Source organism: Pongo abelii, chromosome 19 (assembly GCF_028885655.2).
Source record: "Pongo abelii isolate AG06213 chromosome 19, NHGRI_mPonAbe1-v2.0_pri, whole genome shotgun sequence".
NCBI classification, from domain to species: domain Eukaryota; kingdom Metazoa; phylum Chordata; class Mammalia; order Primates; family Hominidae; genus Pongo; species Pongo abelii.
Window position 1 is genome coordinate 3,651,901 of NC_072004.2, and position 23,461 is coordinate 3,675,361.

The 23,461-nt window shown below is 54.9% G+C and overlaps 1 protein-coding gene across 2 annotated transcripts in view; it reads right to left on the bottom strand.

Annotated features, from left to right (window-relative positions):
• Positions 1 to 28: 28 nt before the first annotated feature.
• CAMKK1 (calcium/calmodulin dependent protein kinase kinase 1) overlaps positions 29 to 23,461 on the bottom strand; it is a 32,829-nt gene continuing 9,396 nt past the window's right edge. For both annotated transcript variants that reach the window (XM_054535376.2, XM_024235518.3), the window contains 12 exons: positions 23,174 to 23,225; positions 22,786 to 22,919; positions 22,274 to 22,310; positions 21,375 to 21,396; positions 20,095 to 20,183; positions 15,999 to 16,198; positions 12,789 to 12,842; positions 11,922 to 11,995; positions 9,204 to 9,291; positions 8,856 to 8,984; positions 5,644 to 5,747; positions 29 to 2,033 (listed from right to left, as the gene is read on the bottom strand). In XM_054535376.2, coding sequence (XP_054391351.1) covers positions 1,961 to 2,033; positions 5,644 to 5,747; positions 8,856 to 8,984; positions 9,204 to 9,291; positions 11,922 to 11,995; positions 12,789 to 12,842; positions 15,999 to 16,198; positions 20,095 to 20,183; positions 21,375 to 21,396; positions 22,274 to 22,310; positions 22,786 to 22,919; positions 23,174 to 23,225 — 1,056 coding nt within the window. In that variant the 3' untranslated portion in view covers positions 29 to 1,960. The remainder of the gene's footprint in view (positions 2,034 to 5,643; positions 5,748 to 8,855; positions 8,985 to 9,203; positions 9,292 to 11,921; positions 11,996 to 12,788; positions 12,843 to 15,998; positions 16,199 to 20,094; positions 20,184 to 21,374; positions 21,397 to 22,273; positions 22,311 to 22,785; positions 22,920 to 23,173; positions 23,226 to 23,461) is intronic.

Below are 23,461 nucleotides of genomic sequence, written 5' to 3' on the forward strand. Positions count from 1 at the left end.
CCAGATGCAGAAAATGTGCACACAAGCCTTTTTTTTTTTTCTTTTTAACTCAAGAAAGGGCTTTTATTGTTTTTAACTCACTTCCTGGGAAGTTAATTTTTAAAACACTCTTATAGAGTTTGCCCATCGCTTGTGCTACATTCAAAAACAATGATGCCAACCAAAACCCTCAGTGACAGGGTGAGCATCCCAACTGGGCCCACCCCTGAGCTTTCCAAGGGTGGGTCCGATCGACGTGGTCCCCCCAAACCAGACGCTCAGAGATGCTCAAGAAACACTTGGGGATCAGTGATTGGCTCTTAACTTGCCTTCCACTAACTCTATAAAAGTGTTCTTAAAAACAGTACCGAGTAACTTTTTAAGCCTTGGGCCACACTGCCTTAGCCCAGAGGAGCCGGGGAGAAACGTGGACCCATTGACAATGGGGCACATTCGGCTCCTGGCCTTAAATAGACGTAGAAACTGTATTACAGATGCATGTACCAGTGCAGGACATACGAGTGAGCTGTGTGCAGCAGATGAGCACGCACATGCGTGTACGCGTGGAGGCGCGACATGCACCCACAGGCGCGGAGATGCAGCGGGATCCGGGTTTCTCCCCCAGCCAGCCTCCCTTCTCCAAACAGGCCCTCCTCCAGCAGGACACCCACACCTGTGGCCAAAAGCCCTTGTCCATCCATGTTTCCAGGGCAGTGTCCGAGTCCTGTGTGATTTCCCTGTGGGGGTCAACCTCTATGAGCATTCAGTCAGCAAATGCCATGCCGGCCAGCCAGACACTGATCCCAGAGAGAAGGTGAAGGCTGCTCCGGAAGAGCTGTGTCTGCACACGCTCCAGCACCTCCGCTCTGAGCAGGCTGACTGCTGATGTCCTCAGGGTGAGGCAATTGCCGCAGAGGCCACCTGCCGGCGTGCACACCCCTCCAGGTTCTGTGTCTCATGATCCCTCCAACCTGGACAGTTTGTCCTTCGTCGTAGGAGTGTGAGTGCAGCTCTTGGGGCCAGATGGGTAGGCCAGTGTAGGAGGAGAGGCTGGGTTCCAGTTATTTCAGCATGCGCAGGGCCACAGGCCTGTCACGTCCATGGCCCTCGGTCGAAGTCAGCCCTGGCGTCTTCTCCAGCCTCAGCTCTGGGGCACCATCAAGGGAGGGAGATGGGCAGGGATGATGTGGTGCTTCCGCTTCAGGCCTCTGCTCAGAGCTTGATTCTGTTCAGTCCACTTTCCAGATAACGCCAAATATGAAACACAGTCCAGGAAAGTTAGTTCCATCCGCTTGGCTGCCAAATAATGATGGGCTGTGCTGGGAACCACAGAAGCTGTAGGAAAGCTCGTGAGATGTTCCCAAGCAGGGCCTCTCCCCGAACCCCCAGGTTAAAAACAAAACTAAAAGACAACAAAAAAGGAATCAGAATTCTCCAACACTGGCCCTCTCCCCAGTGAGGGGTCCGAGCCCCAATACCAGTGTCTGAGTAGACAAGAGCTCTGGTGCCACCACCCCAAGGTGGGCAGGGTACCCCCCTCTCCACCATATGCCTGTGGCAGCTGAGCCAGGCCTTCCCAGCCCCAGTGGGAGGTCTCTTCCGTTGCGGTAAGCCAGGCCTCCACCTGCCATCTTGGTCTCCTGCCCCCGCCTCCTGCCCTGGGCCATGCCAACCAGCTGGGTGGCATTTCTGAGGCTCCATGGGCACCTGGTTTCCCCACAGAATGGGTCAGGCCAAGGAGGGCCAAGAAGAGGAGGATGGCCTCGTGGGAGCCCTGCCCCCAAGACCCCAAATGACATACATTCCAGTCTGTCCCTGGACGTGCGTGCGTGGAGGTCATGCAGCACGATGGGGGAGGGGCGGGAGAGGGGCTGCAGTCCCCAGTCCCCTGCCCGCGGGGGCGGTTGTTGCATGAGGGCGGTGGGCCTCTGGAGGCGCGGGATGAGTGTGCTGCCGGGTGGCCCTGGGTGCATGCAGGGGCTCAGGATGCAGCCTCGTCTTCCTGGACGCCGGGGAGCTCTGGGCTCTTGCCCCCTTCACCACACCCTTCTTTCCTGTTCAGGGGACACCAGGGACAGAGGGACCTCAGGGTCAGAATATGCACTCAGGGAGACACTCTCCCTCACACACACAGGAATCTGAATCCCACAATCTCTCAAAGCCCCCTTCACCCGCTGCCCCAGGCTTGGCCTCCCTCTGGCCTCCCTACATCACGGCAGTTGCTGCTTGCCGGTCTCCCAGCCCCCAGCCTCAGCCCGCAACACCTCCGTGGCCCCCCATTGACCAGAGATGAAGTCTAAACCTCCCAGCATGGCCTCCGGAGCCTCTCACGGTCTGACCCAGCTGACTTCCCTACATCCTCCAACTATCAGCCTAGTCAAGGGCCTTCTCTGTGTGTGTGTGGTTTTGTTGTTGTTGTTGTTTTGAGACATGGTCTCACTCTGTCGCGCAGGCTGGAGTGCAGTGGTGAGATCTCAGCTCATTGCAACCTCTGCCTCCCAGGCTCAAGCGATCCTCCCACCTCAGCCTCCTGAGTAGCTGAGACTACAGGCACATGCCACCACGCCCAGCTAATTTTTGTATTTTTTTATCTCTATAAAAACAGGGTTTCACCATGTTGCCCAGGCTGGTCTCAAACTCCTGGGCTCAAGTGATCCATCCACCTCAGCCTCCTAAAGTGTTGGGATGACAGGCGTGAGCCACTGTGCCCGGCCTGAGGGCCTTCTGTGTTGACCTCAGTCAGCCCCCAGCAGATCTGGGTAGAGAGGCTTTCATTTTGCATTTTTCTTTGCCTTGTTCACAGGGCAGAGTCCATCTATCAGTCTTGGGATTCTGTCACATATTCAACAGATTTCTATATCTAATTTTCCTCCCAAAATGTCTCTTTTTAAAATAACCAGTAAATGGGTTTTGATATCTTTAAAAAGGACCAACCCCACTTAACTCTACTACTGAGTTTCTACAATTATCCCAAACTATTAAAAACTCTATGGCCGGGCACAGTGGCTCACGCCTGTAATCCCAGCACTTTGGGAGGCTGAGGGGGGCAGATTACCTGAGGTCAGGCGTTTGAGACCAGCCTGGCCAAAATGGTGAAATCCCGTCTCTAATAAAAATACAAAAACTAGCCGGTGTGGTGGTGGCATGCACCTGTAATCCCAGCTACTTGGGAGGCTGAGGCAGGAGAACTGCTTGAACGTGAGAGGTGGAGATTGCAGTGAGTCCAGTTTGCGCCGTTGCACTCCAGCCTGGGCAAAAAGAGTGAATCTCCATCTCAAAACAAACAAACAAACAAAAACCCAAAACAGTCTATCAAGGATAAATATTGGGACTTGATGATGAGGTAAAATCTGCTTTCAAAGTTAAACCTGGAGGCTGGGTGTGGTGGCTCATGCCTGTAATCCTAGCACTTTCGGAGGCCAAGGTGGGCAATGGCTTGAGGCCAGGAGTTTAAGTCTAGCCTGGGCAACGTGGCAAGACTCCATCTCTATTTTTTTTTTTTTTAAAAGCTCTACCCCAAATTAAACTTGCGTCACAGAATTCTAGAATTTTATAGCTGGAAAGTATTAAGCCCAATCTTGTCACTCTGCCAGGCACAACCTAGGCACTAAATGTATCTTTATCCTGTGTCTGGCTTGTTCCGCCACTAGGGGGTGCTGGACCACAGGCTTTGAGTCAGAAGGACCAGGTGTCCACCTGTTGTCCTGGCATAATTATTATTACTTTTTTTTTTTTTTTTTTTTTTTTGAGACAGGGTCTGGCTCTGTCACCCAGGCTGGAGTACAGTGGTGCAATCTCAGCTCACCACAACCTCCACCTCCCAGACTCAAGCAATCCTCCTACCTCAGCCTCCTGAGTAGCTGGGACTACAGGCACCCACCACCACGCCCGGCTAATTTATTTATTTATTTTTTTTAGAGATGGGGTCTTGCTATGTTGCCCAGGCTGGTCTTGAACTCCTGGCCTCAAGCAATCCTGCCTTGGCCTCCCAAAATGCTGGGATTATAGGCATGAGCCACTGTGCTGGCATAATAATTATTATTTTTTTGAGACAGAGTCTCGCTCTGTCACCCAGGCTGGAGTGCAGTGGCGCGATCTCGGTTCACTGCAAGCTCCGCCTCCCGGGTTCACGCCATTCTCCTGCCTCAGCCTCCTGAGTAGCTGGGACTACAGGTGCCTGCCACCACGCCCAGCTGATTTTTTGTATTTTTAGTAGAGACGGGGTTTCACCGTGTTAGCCAGGATGGTCTCGATCTCCTGACCCTGTGATCCGCCCGCCTCAGCCTCCCAAAGTGCTGGGATTACAGGCATGAGCCACCGTGCCTGGCCGTGCTGGCATAATTATTAATGGCTTCCCCTTTCACTCTCAAAAATGTCCCCATTTGGATGTCAAATTATATATGCTCCCTCTCCCCCTACACTAAGCACAATTCCAGCATCAGGGGCCTACATTCCCGGATGAGCTCAGAGAATCCTACCCCAACCGCAACCACCTCACTGAAGAGATGATAGAAAAGCTGCAGCTGGGACCTCCAGGCCTCTCCCAGGCCCCCCACCTCATTATGAGGCTCTCCCTGCATGCAAGCAACCTCCAGCAGGGAGCAGATGTCAGTTTGTCCACTACGAGGGGATCCGACCCTTCTGAAGGGCCCTCTTACGAGAGGGAGGCCTCACGGGAAACCAACATGGTGGTCCCGGACAGGCCTGGTGACAGCGTGAAGCCAAGGTACACGGACAGCGCCTGGCACTCACCCCTCTGGGGAGTGCGCCTTCCACACAGAGCAGGCTGGGGTGGGGCAAACAACTCCCACCAGCCCCTTCCCCGAAGCTTCCTTCTGGGGCCAGAGGATGGCAGTGGCTGTCCCAGGACCACGCTGTGGTTCAGGACCCCGCCGGTTTTCTCTCTGCAGGTTTGTGTACAAACTCCAGCAGGCCTTATTAGCATCCCAGACTGGCTTTTATTATAGTGGAAGAATTCGGTGGATCTGCTTTTCTGGACCCTCCTAGGAGGAGGTGAACCCACAGGCATGGCTCGCCATAGGGAGCCCTTGGCAAATGCGGGTTCCTCTCCTGCAGTCCACCGGCCGGCCTGTCCCTGCTTACTCACTGGACAAGCACTCACAAAGTGCTGACTGGGCGCAGAGCCCCAGCAATGGCTGCAGAAAGCCTGGGCCACTTGGGAGAGCAGCCAACAGTCCCCAGGGCCAGGCAGAGGGGCCAGCACCCCTCCTCTACAGCCCGCCAGCCTCCTACAGGAAGCCAACATCAGCCTGTCTGCAAACCTCTGCCAGGCTGCCAAGGGCTGAAGCGGCCGCAGATTTGAAGCCCCAGAGGGGCTGGACCCAGTGAGAGAGTGACATCAAGTTTCATGGAAGAAGGGTCTTCCTGTCCCATGGAGGGGCTGCGTGAGCTCCTCATCCCTGGAAGTGTGTATGTGAGGGATGCTGGCCCCAGGAATGAAGAAGCAAGGGCTGGGCCCAAAAGGTCCCTTCTAGCCCCGACTAACCTTGGGGACAGAGATGCAAATAGGGCCAACTCCGAGACCTGGCCAAGTCCCCAGGCTCTGGCCTCGACCCAATGACAGTGAGACTGGGAGGATGGGCCTCAGACCTCCCCACCCAACTCCAGGGAGCGCCCGGCAGGCCCCGGCCCACCAGTACTTACACCAGTAGGTTTCCTGGAGCAGACATGGATCGCTCTTCCCTCCGTGCTTGGGGCTCAAACGGGTTCCCAAAGGAACGCTTCCTCAGCATGGACTTCACCAGGATCTGAGGAGGACACGGCGGCGTGAGGAGCACAGGCCCCAGGCTCCCAGACACGCAGCCTCTGCTCCGATTCCCCGAGAGCAGCTGCCAAGGGGGCTGCAGTGCGGGTCCCATTTCAATCAGCACAGCATGAAATGGCAAGGGCAAGAACACACGGCGCCGGTGGCTGGGGGCAAATTCCTGGAATGGTGAGGAGCCGGGTGCCGCTGGTGCATGAGGAGGGGGCCAGGACCAGCCCGTGAAGGGTCCGCAAGGCCAGGCTGAGAGTGGGGAGGGCCCGGGAGGGAAGTGGGAGTCCATTCGAAGACACCTTCTCGCTACGGCAGCAACGCCATGGAGGGATGCTGTGCCATCCTTCCCGACTTCCGGCTGCAGAGAGGATGCCAAGATGCTACTGCAGGGTGGCCCGGGAAGCGGCCGAGCCGCAGCCAGTGGCCGAGCCAGTGGGGCTGCCAGGCGGGGAGCAGCTGCCGCAGCCTGGCTCTCTGCCTGTCCCTCCTCCATGACAAGGACGGTTCCATGCCGTGCCCACAGACACGCCGACTCACACGCATGCAGAGAGCCAGAGGCACGCTTGCCAGTCCCCTCACTCACTCGCTTGTCTCCATCCATCCTGTCAACAGTGGTCACCACTGGCTGCCTACCATGTGCTGGATACTACCCTAGGCCCTGGGGCCACACTGAGGCCAAAATTCTTGCCCTCATATAGCCATATGGCCTCTTTTTTTTTTTTTTTTTTTTTTTTCAGACAGAGTTTCGCTCTTGTTGCCCAGGGCTGGAGTGCAGTGGCACAATCTCGGCTCACTGCAACCTCTGCCTCCCGGGTTCAAATGATCCTTCTGCCTCAGCCTCCTGAATAGCTGGGATTACAGGTGTCCACCACCACACCCGGTTAATTTTTTGTATTTTTAGAAGTGACGGGGCTTCACCATGTTGGCCAGGCTGGTCTCAAACTCCTGACCTCAAGTGATCCTCCCGCCCTGGCCTCCCAAAGTGCTGGGATTACAGGTGTGAGCCACTGCACCCGGCCATCTACAGCTTATATTCTAGTTGGGGGAGACAGGCAATAAGTAAAGAAGAAAAATCAGTAAATTATGTATGTCAGTAAGTGGAAAGGAAAAAAATAAAACAAGTGAATGGCGATGTGTGACGCAGGGGAGGCTGAAGCTACGAGGTCAGGGAAGGCTCGCTCCTCTCTAGGAGGGGACCCTGGCATAAAAAGCCAAAGGAAGTGAGGGAGCGAGTCCCGTGGCCATCGGGGGTGGGGCTCCCCAAGCAGAGGCAAGCGAAATCTGAAGGCTCTGGGGCAGCCCCTTCCATGGCATGTGGCCAGAGCTGAGTGCATGATGGGGGGACGGTGCGGGAGCCCTGCAGAAAAACAGGGCGGGTGGTGGGGCACAGGCTGGAGGTCCGATTCTGAGGGACACAGCAGCCCAGGTGAGAAGCAGGCTCTGAGCTGGGAGGTGACACACTCACGCCACTGGGACCATGCTGGGTGCTGAGTTGAGCATTGAGCAGGGGGACAGGGAGCGAGAGTAGAAGCAAGGGACAGCGTGGGAGGTTCTTCCAGTGGTCTGGGAGAAAGGAGATGGTGGCTAAGACCAGGCAAGTGGTCATGGGGACCCCGTGGGAGTTGCCTGGTTCCAGGGACCCCACAGAGCCAACGTGAGCAGGCACTGGGGGAGACGCAGGTACTGTCTAACGGATACGAAGGATCTGGGGGAGACGCAGGCGCTGCCTGATTGATATGTGGGTGCTGGGGGAGACGCAGGCCCGTCTGATACGTGGGCTCTGGGGGAGAAGCAGGTGCCGTCTAACTTGATACGAGGACACTGGGTGAGACACAGGCACCGTCTGATACACAGGATCTGGGGGAGACGCAGGCGCTGCGTGATTGATATGCGGGCGCTGGGGGAGACGCAGGCCCGTCTAACTGATATGTGGGCTCTGGGGGAGACACAGGTGCTGCCTAACTGATACGCGGGCTCTGGGGGAGACGCAGGCGCTGCCTGATTGATACGCGCGCTGGGGGAGACGCAGGCCCGTGTAACTGATACGCGGGCTATGGGGGAGACGCAGGCGCCGCCTAACTGATACGTGGGCTTTGGGGCCGCTCCTCCAATCCAAAGGCTGCCCAGGCCATTCCCCTGCCTTGACCTCGGCACCTTGTGCAGTGCCTGGAGAACGGAAGCTCAGTAACTGGACGGAAGGAAATGCTTCTTCCAGTCACGGTGACTGCTGCTGCTGAGCAAGGGCCGTCTATTTCTTTCTTTCTTTCTTTCTTTTTTTTTGAGATGGAGTCTCGTTCTGTTACCCAGTCTGGAGTGCAATGGCGTGATCTTGGCTCACTACAACCTCCACCTCTCAGGTTCAAGCGATTCTGCTGCCTCAGCCTCCCCAGTAGCTAGGACTACAGGTGCCCGCCACCGCGCCCTGCTAATTTTTTTGTATTTTTAGTAGAGATGGGGTTTCACCGTATTAGCCAGGATGGTCTCGATGATCTGACCTCGTGATCCACCCGCCTCAGCCTCCCAAAGTGCTGGGATTCCAGGCATGAGCCACAGCGCCTGGTATTTCTTTCTTCTTTTTTTCTTTTCTTTTCTTTTTTTTTTTGAGACGCAGTCTTGCTCTGTGGCCCAGGCTGGAGTGCAGTGGCGCGATCTCGGCTCACAGCAAGCTCCACCTCCCACCTTCACACCATTCTCCTGCCTCAGCCTCCCGAGTAGTTGGGAATACACGCGCCTGCCACCACACCCGGCTAATTTTCTATATTTTTAGTAGAAACGGGGTTTCAAGGATGGTCTCGATCTCCTGACCTCGTGATCTGCCCACCTCAGCCTCCCAAAGTGCTGGGATTACAGGCATGAGCCACTGCGCCCGGCCCCACGCCCGGTATTTCTTTAAATCAGTCACTCTCCTCACCAAGCCTCCTGTTCTCCCGACCACAAGACCTCCTTCTCCATGGGCCTCCAGCAGAATGGCGGCTCCAGTGGCCCAGGATCATAGCTGGCTGGCCAGGCAGGCCTCTGTCCCCACAAGGAGCCAGGCACAGAGCAAGGCTCAGGTCCCCCAGGCCCTCCAGGACAAGGGAGCATCTATCCTGGCTCTTACCACCGTGGTCCAGCTGGGGATGAGCCTGACCGAGTTCTTCACCTCCTCCTCTGTCACCTCCACCACGCTGCAGTGCTCCTCCTCCGAAGGAAGGGGCTCCTCCCCGTGCTTGGTCACCCAAGGGTGCAACTGTCGGGGCCGGGAGGGCAGGGAGAGGGGGAGAGGTCAGGCCATAGGCAGACACTCAGTCAGCAAAGGACTCCAGGCCTTTACCAGAATCACCTGGAGGGGTCCAGAGTCCAGACTCAAACCCAACACACATGCATCCTGGTGTCGATCTCTCCAGAAAGGGAAACTGACGCCTGTTTTCTGTGTCCCAGCCCAGCCCAAGACCTCCAGTTCCCTGACCTTGATGTCTGGCACCCCAATTCTTGTCTCGGGATTCTTGTCTAGCATCTTCAGGATTAGGTCCTTGAGCTCCTCGCTGATTTCTGGCCTGGAGAGGGCGAAGGAAGGAGAGGAGGGTGGGACCGCTGATGAGGACCCCTTCCTGTCCACCTCTCCTCCCGAAACCCTCGTCCCTCGGATGGGAAGACTGAGTTCCGGACAGCAGGTGGGAATTTCACAAGGGCTTAGGGAGCCTTTCCTGAGCAGGAGGTAAAGTCTCCCTTCAGGACAGAGGCACAGAGTTCCATGGGTGCTGGACACCCCACTGGGTGGCAAAGATGGTGAGGAGAGTCGCTTTACGGGACACCAGGGGCTTCAGTCCCACTCACCACCTCATCCTTTTCTACACCCAGAGAAGATCCTCTCTCATTTGACAGAGGAGGAAACCGAGGCCCAGGGAGGTTAGCAGGCTGCCACAGTGCCAGCCAGAAGAGTGCAGGCAGAGATGGGAGACTCAGATGGGAGGGAGCAGCCCCCTCAGCGCCACATCAGCTCCAACTCTCTCTGCCCAAACCCCAGGGTTCTTTTTTTTTTTGAGACAGAGTCTCACTCTGTCGCCCAGGCTGGAGTGCAGTGGCGCGATCTCGGCTCACTGCAAGCTCCGCCTCCCGGGTTCATGCCATTCTCCTGCCTCAGCCTCCTGAGTAGCTGGGACTACAGGCACCCGCCACCGCGCCCAGGTAATTTTTTATATTTTAAGTAGAAACGGGGTTTCACCGTGTTAGCCAGGATGATCTCGATCTCCTGACCTCGTGATCCGCCTGCCTTGGCCTCCCAAAGTGCTGGGATTACAGGCGTGAGCCACCGCGCCCAGCCAAACCCCAGGTTTCTTTGCCACCAGTGGTCTTGGGGAGCCCATCCTTCCAAGACTGGGGAGCAGAAAGCCACTCTCAGGACAGTTGACTTCGTTTCCCCCTGTTGTCTTAGATGCTTCATCCCTTTTACAATTCCCGGGCTGAGGGGAAAGACACCCCTGGCAGGGGGTATAGCAGGAAGAGAGGCACCAGGGGTACAACTGTAGAGGCTGGGAGGGAAGGCAATCACAGGATGAGGAGGAAATGGACAGAAGCCAGCTGGCTGGTGCTCGGGAAAGGGAGTGAGGTGGCCCCAGATGAGCGGGTGGCAGAACCCGGAGATGTGTGAATGCTAGGGCCAGGGCGTGGCTTTGAGAAGTTTCAGACCAACTTCAGGCAGGAGATGCAGGCAGATTTGTTGGGCTTTGTCAGGGCTGTCCCCGCCTGAATGTGTTGGCTGGACTGGAGGGAGGCCAGCAGCAGCGAGACCAGGGGGAAGGTGGCTAGATAAGTCTGGGGAGGCGCCTGAGGCCTGAATGAGGCAAGGGGTACAAGTGGCAACAAGGCCCAGAGACAGGGAAGAGGAGGGCTCAACAGGGCTTGGGGACCACACAGGAAATAAGCAGAAGAGAGCAGGAGTCGCTATGTACAAGTCCCATTTCATTTTCTTTTTTTGTTTGTTTTTTGGGTTTTTGTTTTTGTTTTTTTTTTGAGACAGAGTCTCGCTCTGTCACCCAGGCTGGAGTGCAGTGGCACGATCTCGGCTCACTGCAAGCTCCGCCTCCCAGGTTCACGCCATTCTCCTGCCTCAGCCTCTCGAGTAGCTGGGACTACAGGCACCCGCCACTAAGCCTGGCTAGTTTTTTTCGTATTTTTAGTAGAGACGGGGTTTCACCATGTTAGCCAGGATGGTCTCGATCTCCTGACCTCGTGATCTGGACTCCTTGGCCTCCCAAAGTGCTGGGATTACAGGCGTGAGCCACCGCACCCGGCCTTACTCAGTTTCTTTCTTCTTTTTTTTTTTTTTTGAGACAGAGTCTTGCTCTGTTGCCCAGGCTCACTGAAACCTCTGCCTCCTGGGTTCAAGCAATTCTCGTGCTTCAGCCTCCCAAGTAGCTGGGACTACAGATGTGCACCACCACGCCTGGCTAATTTTTGTATTTTTAGTAGAGACAGGGTTTCACCATGTTGGCCAGGCTGGTCTCTAACTCCTAACCTCAGGTGATCTGCCCACCTCCGCCTCCCAAAGTGCTGGGATTATAGGCGTGAGCCACCGCACCGGGCTTCCATTTCACTCCTGAAAAGAGGAGCCAGGGAGCTCAGGCTGTGGCTGCCACGGTGGCCAAACCGTCACGAGGCGAACCATGCATGAGCAAGAGGCCTCCCTGACATCTCTGCTACACTCAGAGACCTCGGTCACAACAGGAGGAGCTGGGAGGAAGAGTGGCTTGAGTCCCAGCCCCCTGACCACTCTCCTCCAGAGCGTCCTCTTTTCCATCTGTGAAATGGGGAGCACGCACTGGCATCTTGAAGTTCCCCAACCCTGAGTGGGGGAAGGAGAAGTTCCCCTTGAGTCCAGGGACTGGGTGGGGCTGGCACCGCTGACCCCAGGCAGGCCTGCAGTGAAGGAGTGGTGTGAATGATGCCTGTGATCATCCCTGGCCAATCCTGGATCTCAGGGTTCCCATCTATACAGTGACGTCGCGGAGACCCTTGGCTCTAGAGTCCCGCCCGTCCATCTATTCAGGGGTCCCTCCCAGGGAACAGCACTGCCACCTTCATATCTGCAGGCTGGGGTGGGGTCCTCAAAGGGCAAAAGCTCTACTAAAACTCAGACACCAGGAGTGGGTGGTAGCCCCCTTGTTCCCCTGGGTGGACAACTCACTCCTCAGGAAACACCACGGGCTCATTCTTGATCTTCCTGTGGAGGGCCAGGATGAAATCGTCGATGAATGGGCACTGTGAGGTGGAGAGGCAGACAAAAGATGTGGGTCCAGGGCCTTGACCTGTGCCAGGGGACCAGCCCCCCTCCCTTGGTGGGGGCAGGGGTAGGGGGCAGCTCTGGGCTCCCATTACATGAGAAGGACCTCAACTCATTGTTTAGGGCCTGGCACACTGCAAATGTTCAACAAATGTTGACTGAATGAATGAGCTGCTGAGGGAACAATGAGGCTGAGTGCACCCACCGCCATAACTGCCACCTGCGGCCAGGCCAGGCTGGGGGCACCTACCGCCATTACCGCCACCTGTGGCCAGGCCTCCACTCCCAGGGCCTGGAGCTTGGGAACACGTTCACTGAAATTCCCCCCTGCCCCTTAGTGCAGTCACCAGAGCAGGAGCACCTGCAGGCAGGGATCACTGTTATGTCAGCGTTGGGTGTCCCCAGGGTCCAGCCTCAGCCAGGGTAGGGGTGAAGGACAATTTGTCAAATGAAGGAGCAAGGGAGTGAACACATGGCTCAATAAGTGAATGGCGTCAAGGGACAGAGGGACGGGGAGCACTCTGGCTGGGGCAGTGGCAACACCACCGTCGGCACCTCCCCTTGGGTGTCTGCTGTCCTGCGACTCCTTCGCGAGAATCGCTCCGCAGGGGACCAGAGAAAGACAGAAAAAGCCTCTTCTCTCTCAGCCTTCTCTGAGCCAGGCGGGCTCTTTGAAAAGCCACTTAAGGACAGAAAGGAAGAGCCTGCATCTGTCACCCGTGCCCGCCTCACTGGACCCGCCCCAGCTCTGCTGGCATCCCCGGCACTCACCTTCCCATACACAAAGCAGTACAACGTGACACCAGTGGCCCACACATCCAAGGCCTGGAAAGAAACATGCTCACATCAGTCCCCAACAGGCACAGCCACCTCTGCCCACCCAGCTCCAGTGGGCTGCAGGAGAGGCCTGCAGGGAACCTCTTTCCTCTGTCACGTACTCACTTGACAAACACTCCCCGGTGCTTGCTCGATGCTGGGCCTGTGCTGAGTGCTGAGGACACAGGGGCAGCCAGAACAAGGCCTCCACCCTCCAGGGGTTCTGAGTCTCCTTGGGAAAGACTCTAACCAGGTATGTTTCCAACTCAACAGGTACAAAACCTCCTTCATCCAGAGGGTCACATGGGCTGCTCCCGTGTCACAGACGCACCCCAGGAATGATGGTATATATGGAACTTCTGCTCACTAAACCAGCTCGGGCTTCAAGGAGTCATCCCTTCTCATAATCTACCTTCTTCCTGATATTGCAAGCAGCCCCTGCCCACACAGAGGCCCTGTCCACTACGCCCTCGTCCACTGCCACTGCAACAACTCCTCTGGGCTCCCAAGCACCCCTGGGCCTCCCCACGCCCTGGACTCCAATGTGTGCTCTCTCTACCTTCTGCTCCGGAACGCCACCTCTTCTGGTATCCACTTTCTCGCTTATGTGAGTGATTCTCAATCTCTACCTACATATTCCTGTCCCAGATGCATCATCTGAATCCAATCAGGGAACACCAGACAAATGCAAACTGACAACATTCTACAAAATAACAGGCTTGTTCTCTTCAAAATTGTCAAGATCAGGAAAGACAAAGGAAGGCCAAGGCCCTCTTCCAGATGAAAGGCTACTACAGACAAGAAAGCAAATGCAGCAAGTGGCCCTGGATTGGATCCCAGGACCAGAAAAAGAACAAGTTATGAAGCACAGTATCAGGACAACTGATAACATTTAAATAAGGTCTGTGGATTATACACAAGTCTTTTTTTTTTTTTCAGACAGAGTCTCACTCTGTCACCCAGGCTAGAGTGCAATAGCACGATCTTAGCTCACTGCAACCTCTACCTCCTGGGTTTGAACGATTCTCCTGCCTCGGCCTCCCAAGTAGCTGGAATTACAGGCGCCTGCCACCATGCCCGGCTAATTTTTGTATTTTTTAGTAGAGACGGGGTTTCACCACGTTGGCCAGGCTGGTCTCAAACTCCTGACCTCAGATGATCCACCTGCCTTGGCCTCCCAAAGGGCTGGAATTACAGGCGTGAGCCACCTATATATGTCTTATCAATGATTAATTTCTGGCTGGGCGTGGTGGCTCACGCCTGTAATCCCAGCACTTTGGGAGGCCGAGGCGGGTGGATCACGAGGTCAGGAGATCGAGACCATCCTGGCTAACACGGTGAAACCCCGTCTCTACTAAATAAACAAAAAATTAGCCAGGCGTGGTGGCGGGCACCTGTAGTCCCAGCTACTAGGGAGGTTGAGGCAGGAGAATGGAGTGAACCTGGGAGGTGGAGCTTGCAGTGAGCCAAGATCGCGCCACTGCACTCCAGCCTGGGCGACAGAGCGAGACTCTGCCTCAAAAAATAAAAGATGAATTTCCTAATTTTAATCATTATATTGAGGTTATGTAAGAGGATGTCCCTGTTCTTAGGAAATATCCACTAATGTATTTAGTGATAAAGGGGCATAATACCTTCAATGTAACTTTCAAATGGCTCAGAAAAATGTAGTATGAATACAGATAAATAGAAAAAGATGATGAGGCCAGGCGCCGTGGCTCACGCCTGTAATCCCAGCACTTTGGAAGGCTGAGGTGGGCAGATCATGAGGTCAGGAGATCGAGACCACCCTGGCTAACACGGTGAAACCCCGTCTCTACTAAAAAATACAAAATATTAGCCGGGCGTGGTGGTGGGCGCCTGTAATCCCAGCTACTCGGGAGGTTGAGGCAGGAGAATGGCGTGAACCCGGGAGGTGAAGCTTGCAGTGAGCGGAGATTGCGCCACTGCACTCCAGCCTGGGCAACAGAGCGAGACTCTATCTCAAAAAAAAAAAAAAAAAAAGAAAAAAGAAAAAAAGAAAAAGATGATGAAAAAGTCATCATCTGTGTCACTCCCTAGACACAAAATGTCAATAACTGGTGAATCTGGGTAAAAAGATATATGGGATTTCTTTGTACTATTCTTCCAACTTTTCTGTAAATTTAGAATTATATCAAAATAAAACATTTCAAAAAATCTTTATCAACATCCCCAACCTCTTCCTTCCTTCCTTTCTTCCTTCCTTCCTTCCTTTCTTCCTTTCTTAGAGACAACATGTCGCTCAGTCACTCAGGCTACAGTGCAGTACCACAATCACAGCTCACTACAGCCCCCAACTCCTGGACTCAAGCAATCCTCCCACCTCAGCCTCCCGAGTAACTGGGACTACAGGTGTGCACGACCACACCTGGCTAATGTTTTTATTTTTTTGTAGAAATGGGGTCTTGCTATGTTGCCCAAGCTTGTCTCAAATTCCTAGCCTTAAGAGACCTGCCTTGGCCTCCCAAAGCACTGGGATTACAGGCATGAGCCACTGTGCCCAGCCTCCTGACCTCTTTCCTGGATACTCACATGTGTCCAAATGCCTCTCATCCACAGGCTCCCTGGCAGTGGGGTGGTTGGCACTCCACAGGTGAAACAGCCATGTGCCCAGGGAACTGTGCCAGACAGTGTGACCTCTTGTTCAGACAACTTTGCCTATGCTTCTGTCACTTAGGAGAAAGCCCAAACTTCCAGGCCCTTTACCCTCTGCCCCCCACCCGGAGCCCCTCTGTTCTCTGGTTTATTCTCTAGGCTCCAGGTCCTGCTCAGATCCTCCCCATTCTTCAAGGGCCAGTTCAAATCCTGCCATGTCCCAAGATCTGCGGGGACCCCCAGCTTCCCCCGAAACCATCCAGAGGGCAGGAAACAGGGTTCTCTTTGTCTTTGCCTCTTCCACAGTCCGGTCCAGAACCCAGCACAGAGCAACCAATGGTAAATATCTGCAAGGGAGATTTGGGACCACTTTGCTGGAAAACAGGAGAAGGCCAAAGTTGTGGAGTTTGTCAGGCTCCAAGGAAGAGGCAGATATGTCACTCCCTAGACCCAAGGACCCTGGCACCCTCAGGTTAGAAACTGGGCCACTGTGGCAAGCTATTACACCCCCCACTTGAACCCCAGCCTGGCCCAGGGCCTGCGAGTCACCTTCCCACTGAAGCTCTGGCCGGAATCAGAAATGGCCTCAGGGGCCATGAATGCTGGGGTTCCCGCCGTGCTGGACAGCTGAGCGTCGTTCCCCTCAAACTGGTTGCTGACGCCAAAGTCGGCGATCTTCACGTGTCCATCATCCCCCAGGAGCAGGTTGGATGGCTTGATGTCCCTGTGGACGATCTTCTGGCAGTGCACTGCAGAGAAGGGGAGCTTGAGCCGAGTGCGCTGGCCTGGGCACCGCTGGCCAGGACCCCACACCTGTCCTTGCCCAGCCAGGGATGCTGACCGGGACATCCCAGCCCACGCACACTTTCATCTGGTGACGACCTGGGAAGAGGACGTCAGGGCCATCTGCTCCATGCAGGTGCAGACACTGAGCCCAGGCTGTCAGCAGCAGAGCCAGGAATGGAATCTTAGGAGTCTTTGACTCCAAGTCCAGTGCCCTCTCCATGACAAACAAGGGACCTGCTGCTGAGTAGGGAGGTCAGAGGAAACTAGGGCAGGAGAGTTGTTGTTGTTTTTCTTTTTTTTGAGACAGAGTCTTGCTCTGTCCCCCAGGCTGGAGTGCAATGGCACAATCTCAGCTCACTGCAACCTCCACCTCCCAGGTTCAAGAGATTCTCCTGCCTCAGCCTCCCGAGTAGTTGGGATTACAGGTGTCTGCCACCACACCCGGCTACTTTTTGTATTTTTAGTAGAGACGGTGTTTCGCCATGTTGGTCAGGCTGGTCTGGAACTCCTGACCTTAGGTGATCCACCTGCCTCGGCCTCCCAAAGTGCTGGGATTACAGGTGTGAGCCACTGCCCCAAGCTGGGAGCAGAGTTCTTCCTAGGCTAGCTCTGCCCCTTCCCTGTGAGTGCCGCCTGCAGGCCCAAAGCCAATCAAAACCTTTCTCCAGTTCCATCCCCCACCCAGGCTAGGCAAAGATGTCCCCGCTGCTAGGACTGAGAGTAAGATTGTAGGGACTCTGCTATCCTACAGAGGTACCATCTCAGCCCTCGGGATCTGGGCTGATGGGGTTTCAGAGATGGATGGCACCCCAGGCCTTGGGACGAGCAGGATGACATAGCTGGGGTGTAAGGTCAGCCACATATAGTAGGATGAATCCCAAATCAGAAATGACCTAATAGGCTGGAAGCCTGCCCTGCTTCCTGGGCCCAGCACCACCACGAAGTGACGGGTGACTCAAGCTGACATGGCTGGTAAGTCCCAGCCAAGACAGACACTGACCCCATCCCACAACCATCGACCTATGGGCTCCCTCCTTGGTAAATACCTTCCCCTGGACCAACGGACCCCAGGATGCTGGAGAGGAGGAAAGAGAGAAGGCGAGAGAAGAGATGGGAAAGGAGAGGAGGAGAGGGAGGCTGGGGGCAGAGAGGGCGGGTGCCATATAACAATAACCATAAAACCAGTGGCACTTTCTTGATTGCCTACTATGTGCCAGACACACACGAGGAATCTGACACACACCCATCAGGGCACAGAAGCTCAGGGGGGTGGATATTTGACCATGGAAAGTGGTCTCATGTTCTTATCCCAAACCCTAGCCTCTCCCTTGAACTCTAGCTCTTTACCCACATGGATTTCCAAAAGACATCTTGGTAGATAACTAGGCAGCTAGGCATCGATATATGTCTCTGTATATCTGAACATAGTGCAATAACATGTCTAATTCAGAACTTGATTTCTCTGCCTGCCATGCCTACCACCAACAAAATCAAAACAAAACAAAACAAAACGCCCCTGCTGCTCCCCATTCTTTTCCATTCTGTGAAAGGCCAAAAACCTCAGGATCATCCTCAACTCCTCCTCTGAGACCCCACATCCCGCTCATCAGCAAGGTCTGTGAGCTCAGCTTCTCACATCTATTCCAGATCCAACTGCTTCTCATCACCTGCATCGCTGCACCTGCCCCCATCGACTAAGAACCAGGCCTGGGCCGCCCTGACCACCCAGCCCTCTCAGGGCAGCCTCAACTCTCCCTTCTTGGGGCCAGAATCACAAGGCAGGTCTTCAGTGCCCTCGTGCCTCTGTTCATCCACCTGTCCAGCCCCTGGCGCTAACTATTCTGCCCGAGGGAAGCCCTTCACTGTGATTAGCTGGGTCCTGATGAGGCTTTACCCAAGAACCAGGTAAGATAAACTCGTTTCTTTGTGGATGCTAGGGGATAGCAGATAACAGGACTTCAGGGGAAAGAAGGGACCACAACAGGAAGGAGGTGGAGCCAAGCTGGTACAGGATTGTGCCTGCCACTGACCGTACCAGGGGTAAAATGTCCCCTTCCCATCCCATGCCTCTAGGCCCTTGGTAGGGACTTTCTGCAAAGCCCTCCCCGCTGTGTGCCTCAGTTTCCCCATATGTGCAAAGAGAGTCTTAATCTGAAGGCAAAGGAGAGGCTTGAGCAGGATAAAGACAGTCCTGTTTCTGTCACTGCAGGTCAAACCTCAGCCAGATCTCCACCCTGTTCCCCCAGGGAAAGAATATGCTCCCAAGGAATCAAGCTAAAATTTTACTTTTTATTTTTATGTATGTATGTATGTATACATGTATGTATGTATTTATTTATTTTGAGATGGAGTTTCGCTCTTGTCACCCAGGCTGGAGTGCAATGGCGTGATCTTGGCTCACTGCAACCTCCACCTCCCAGATTCAAGCGATTCTCCTGCCTCAGCCTCCCAAGTAGCTGGGATTACACGTGCCCGCCACCACATAAGGCTAATTTTTGTATTTGTAGTAGAGACAGGGTTTCGCCACGTCGGTCAGGCTGGTCTCAAACCCCTGACCTCAGGTGATCTACCCACCTCGGCCTCCTGAAGTGCTGGGATTACAGGTGTGAGCCACTGTGCCTGGCCCAAGCTAAGATTTTAGAGATGGGCATCTCCCCTGGTCCCCAACCCAGGCCAGGACCCTAGGTGTCCAGGGGCTCTCCTCTCCCCAGACCGGCAAGTCACCCCATGCTGACCACCCCACCTCCTTCCTATCCCCACCCCACTGCCACTGCCTTAATCCAGACCTCACCATCTGTCACTTGGGCTGCAGAAACAGCCTCCTCCCTGGCCAGCTGGCTGCCTCTCACCGTCCGATGACACACTCCAATCCAGCCAGCACACAGCTGCCAGACAGAGCTTTCTCAGGCACAAATCCCATCACGCCCCTCCCCATGCTTAAAGCTCTCAGGGCCTCACAGAGCTGGCAGGATGAAGTCAGCAAAGACCTCAGGGGAGGCATTCCCAGCCCTCATGCTGTGGCCTGGACAGTGTTTCCAGCATCATCTCTCACTAACCACTGCCCTCCTCTGCCCACGGGAAGCTTCAGCCAGACTCCACTTCTCCCCAGACTCAAACAGTACGCGCCTATGCCGGGCACACTGTCTTCTACCCCCATCCCTCAAAACCTGAGCAGGGAACTCTACTCATCCCTCAGGACCCGAATCATAAGTAGCCTTTTCAGGGAGACTTCCCCAGCCCCCCGGCACTCCTACAGCCTCTAGGCTCCCCAGCCTTGGCAGGCACCACGCTATATTATCTGCCTGCTTAGATTCCTGTCCCTCCCGCTAGGCGGTGAACTCGGCTCTGGGTCTTTCACCCCTGTGCCCCCAGGCAAGTGAATGCAGCTAATGAATGAAATGAGACAGAGGCCAAGCTCACATCACCCTCCTGAGCTCTTATCAGGCTACGGCCCCTCACAGGTAAACCCACCCTGCCACCATGCCCCCGGCCCCATGCCAGGACAGACTCTCCCCCAGCAGCTGGACATAAATCCCTTCCTTCTCACATCTCTTAAGGCCCCGTGGCAACGCTAAGCTAGGCTAAGAACTCAGCAGAAGAAAGATACAGAACAGCCAGGGCTCTGACCCACAGGACCAGACACCACGAAGAATCTGGCACATGCCCAGTGAAGTCCACCGCCCGCCCCACCCCACAGAGGCCTTTGGCCCCGCCCACACGGGCATGCCCCACTCCCACTGAAGCTGATTGGCAGGCCAGCTCTGACTGACAGGAGCTGCTCAGAGCCTGCTCAGCCTGGGCTCTCTGCCTGCCAGATCCGCTAGCCTCAGCCCCAGTGGGCAGGCTGTCCCGCACTCACAGTACTCCAGGCCCAGGATGACGTCCCGCAGGTAGAGGCGAGCTTGCTCCTCCGAGAAGGGCTTGTCACAGGGCACTTCCATGACGGGCCTATGGAGAAGGATGCGGGGAGGGGCATTCAGCCGAAATCAGGGGACCCGGCCATTCAGGCGGTCGGGACGTCCCGGGAAACCTGTGCCCACATGAGTCCCTAGAACTCAAGATATTAGCTTTTTCTGCTACATAATAAAAAATTTAAAGCACACATACTCATACATATCCCGTTTCAATCATAATTTCAAATCAGCTTTCTCTTAATTTCTGATTGGCTTGATATTCCTTCTTCTAAGTACTTAATTGTCTATAATCAAACAATTGCAAAGATGCCATTTAGAGCACTGTATTTCAAACTGTGGATCCAGACCCAAGAGAGGATCATGAAATCAATTTAGTGGGTGGCAACTGCTTTTTTTTTCCTAAATAAGTAGACTATATCAGAATATATTGCATGTAGTAAAGATATATGCTGTTTTGTAAAACTTTGGTTTCAGTTACAGATATGGATAGCAATAGAAATATATATTTCTTGTTTTGGATAGAGGTCAAAACATTTGAACGCCTCCAAGCCTTAAAGGGACACCACTCCCTGCCCCTCTCCCCATATTGGTCTGTAGGAAGCCGCCCAGGCAGAGACAAGCCGCAGCCTGCATTCAAGCCTTGGCAGTGAGGGTCCCGGACCACCCAGCCCCATGGTCGTTACTCCATGTCATCTGCTCTGTAAATACCCTGAAAAGCCGCATAGGGCAGACATGTGGAAGCCTGGGCTCCATCAGTGACTTGCTGTGTGACCTTGAGCAAGCCACAAACCTTCTCTGGTCCTCAGCTTTCCCGCTCACAAATGGGAACAAGTGGAATCCCACCCACTCTATTCACAGACTTGTTGGAAAGCTGAAAAACCCTTTGTGATGTGAATACCAGTAAGAGTTGAGTCCCACCTCTATATACTTTTACCTAAAAAACACTCCTCTCTTCCCCCTCTCCTCCATCCATATCTTCCTAGTTCTTCAAGGCCTGGGTCAAAACCCATCCCCTTTTCCAGAGGTCTCCCTGACTATTTCAGCCTCACTGACCCCCATCAGCCTTCAAAGAATGGTCCTCTTGGTCTCTTATTTACCCCTAAGGGCAGGGCCTCCGTCTCTGACTTCTCCTAGAGTAGCTGACCCTTGGGCTGGGGACACAGGGAGGGAAAGGAAGGAAGGCCTGGATGAGAATTGACCTGCCTGATCAGGACGGGGAACTCACCCCTTTCTCAGGAGGTCAAACACTGAAAGAAAAGACAAGAAGGTAAGGTGTAGCTGGCTGGCAAAGCAGCCGATGCCAAGGTCCCTCCCTGTTCTGGAGGGTAGGAGAGGGGCAGGCATGCAGGCATACTCGAGGCAGGGACAGGACAGGGGATCCTGGGATATCAGAGCAAATAAATGCATGAGAGTGGGGTCTGCTATGGACCTGCCTCATCTGATCCTCAGGTGCCAGGTGAGAACCATCAGCATTAGCATGGGGCCCTTTTACAGAGGGGGAAACTGAGGCACAGAGAAGAGGCAGAAATTTTCCTAAAGGTCATAGCAGACAGGCGGTAGGGTAGGGAGTGGAGACTAAAGCCTCAGCCTCTAATTCCTAAGCCAGTTCTTCTTCTGCCCCATTTTCTGAGGCCTCCTCTAAGCCCAGCCCTGAACCAGACACAAGGAACTAAAATAATAACATTCCTATTAACAAGGATAATAACGAATGTGCTTTACATATAATTACTCATTTACTCTTCACATCGACCCTATGAGGTAGATACCACTAGTATCCCTGTTCTATAGGCGAGAAAACAGAGGCACAGTGCTACAGTGTCTGGGAACCCGTGCAGCCTGCTTCCTGCATCTACCTGAGTGCACAGCCCACGTGGATCCACCGTCTTGCTACTCAGAGGGAAGCAGGGAGTGGGGCTTGGCAATATTTGTTGAATCTAACTGGATATTCTGGGCCTGGTTCTGTAGGGCTGGGCAAGGGAATCCGGGCCTTCAGAACGTGTGTTTTTCTTCTGTCCCCAGGTGGCCGGTGCATTTACACCGCCCACCTGAAGATCATATGTGTCCCAAGGGAGCCCTTGGGCCAGCCCTGGGTGAGCTGCTATGGGAATGAGCCAGGTCACTCACCCAAATAGAGGTTGTCCTCAGCTGGGTCATCCAGGACCTGGTCAGAGGGAACAGACAGGGGGGTGGGGCTTGAGGAGGCATGGGGTTGGGGGTCCCAGGCCTCCTGGTCCTTGCCAGCCCCAGAACCCTTAGTATGCACTGCAACCACCCCAGACAATGGAGCAGGAAGTGTACAGGTGCCAGACAGATGGGGCCTCAGAAGTCACTGACCCCCAGCCTGGCCCGCCACATGATATCCAGCTTTCCTTCCCTCCTGCCGCAATGAGGGGCTCACTTCTTGCCTCTGGGGCAGCCCCTCACCCTCCGTGGGAACTTGGGAACATCCCTGACCAGGCTGGGCCCCCAAAGCCTCCCTGCAGCCCCACCCCAAGTCCGGCCCTGTCCTCAGAGGCCTCGGCCACATCTACTCCCTGGGCAAGATCCCTGGGTCTGTGCTAGGGGCTCCCCAGCACCAGAAGCTGCTCCCATGAGACTCAGGTGCTGGTTCCCACCTGCTCACCACCACCCCCTACCTCGATCAGTTTGACCACATTCACGTGGTCCAGCTTCTTCAGGATGGCAATCTCCTGGTACACCCGCTCCAGGGGCAGCAGCTGCTTGGCTGGTCCTCCCTGGGCAGCCTGGGACCCTCTTGGGGGAGGGCGACCTGTGACCAGGAAAAGAACTCAAGCACCTGTTCCAGGTGGCTGGGCCTCACCGTGGCCCCAAAACCAGTCTCAAGAGAGACTCTTGCATGCCCGTGGTCTCATCCCAACCCGCAAGGCACATTCCATCCCCAGGCTTCCGCTCACGCCGTCTCCCTCTCTACCGCATTCCTAGCCAAAACTAGCTCGGGACAGAGGTCTCCTCCTCTGCCTCCCAGACTGGGAGCTCCCAGGGACAGGACCAGAAGATACATACGTGGAAAGCCATACTGCTTCAGTAACTTCTTTTTGGAAAGGACTTTCATTGCCTAAGGAAGGAGGGACAGAAATGTCACTAGTGTGCAACCACCAGGGCATAGAACAGACTGGTACATGTGGACTGAGGTCCAGAGAGGCACACTGGACATCTGCTACTGGTTCTGAGGGTGTGGCCCAGGTATGTGTTAAGCAGGGCTAGGGGGTGGCCATATCTCAGCCTAGCCCTTCCCCTTATTCCCCCCAGCTAGCCTTTCTGGAGCTCTCCCCTCAGAGGAATCCAGCCTCT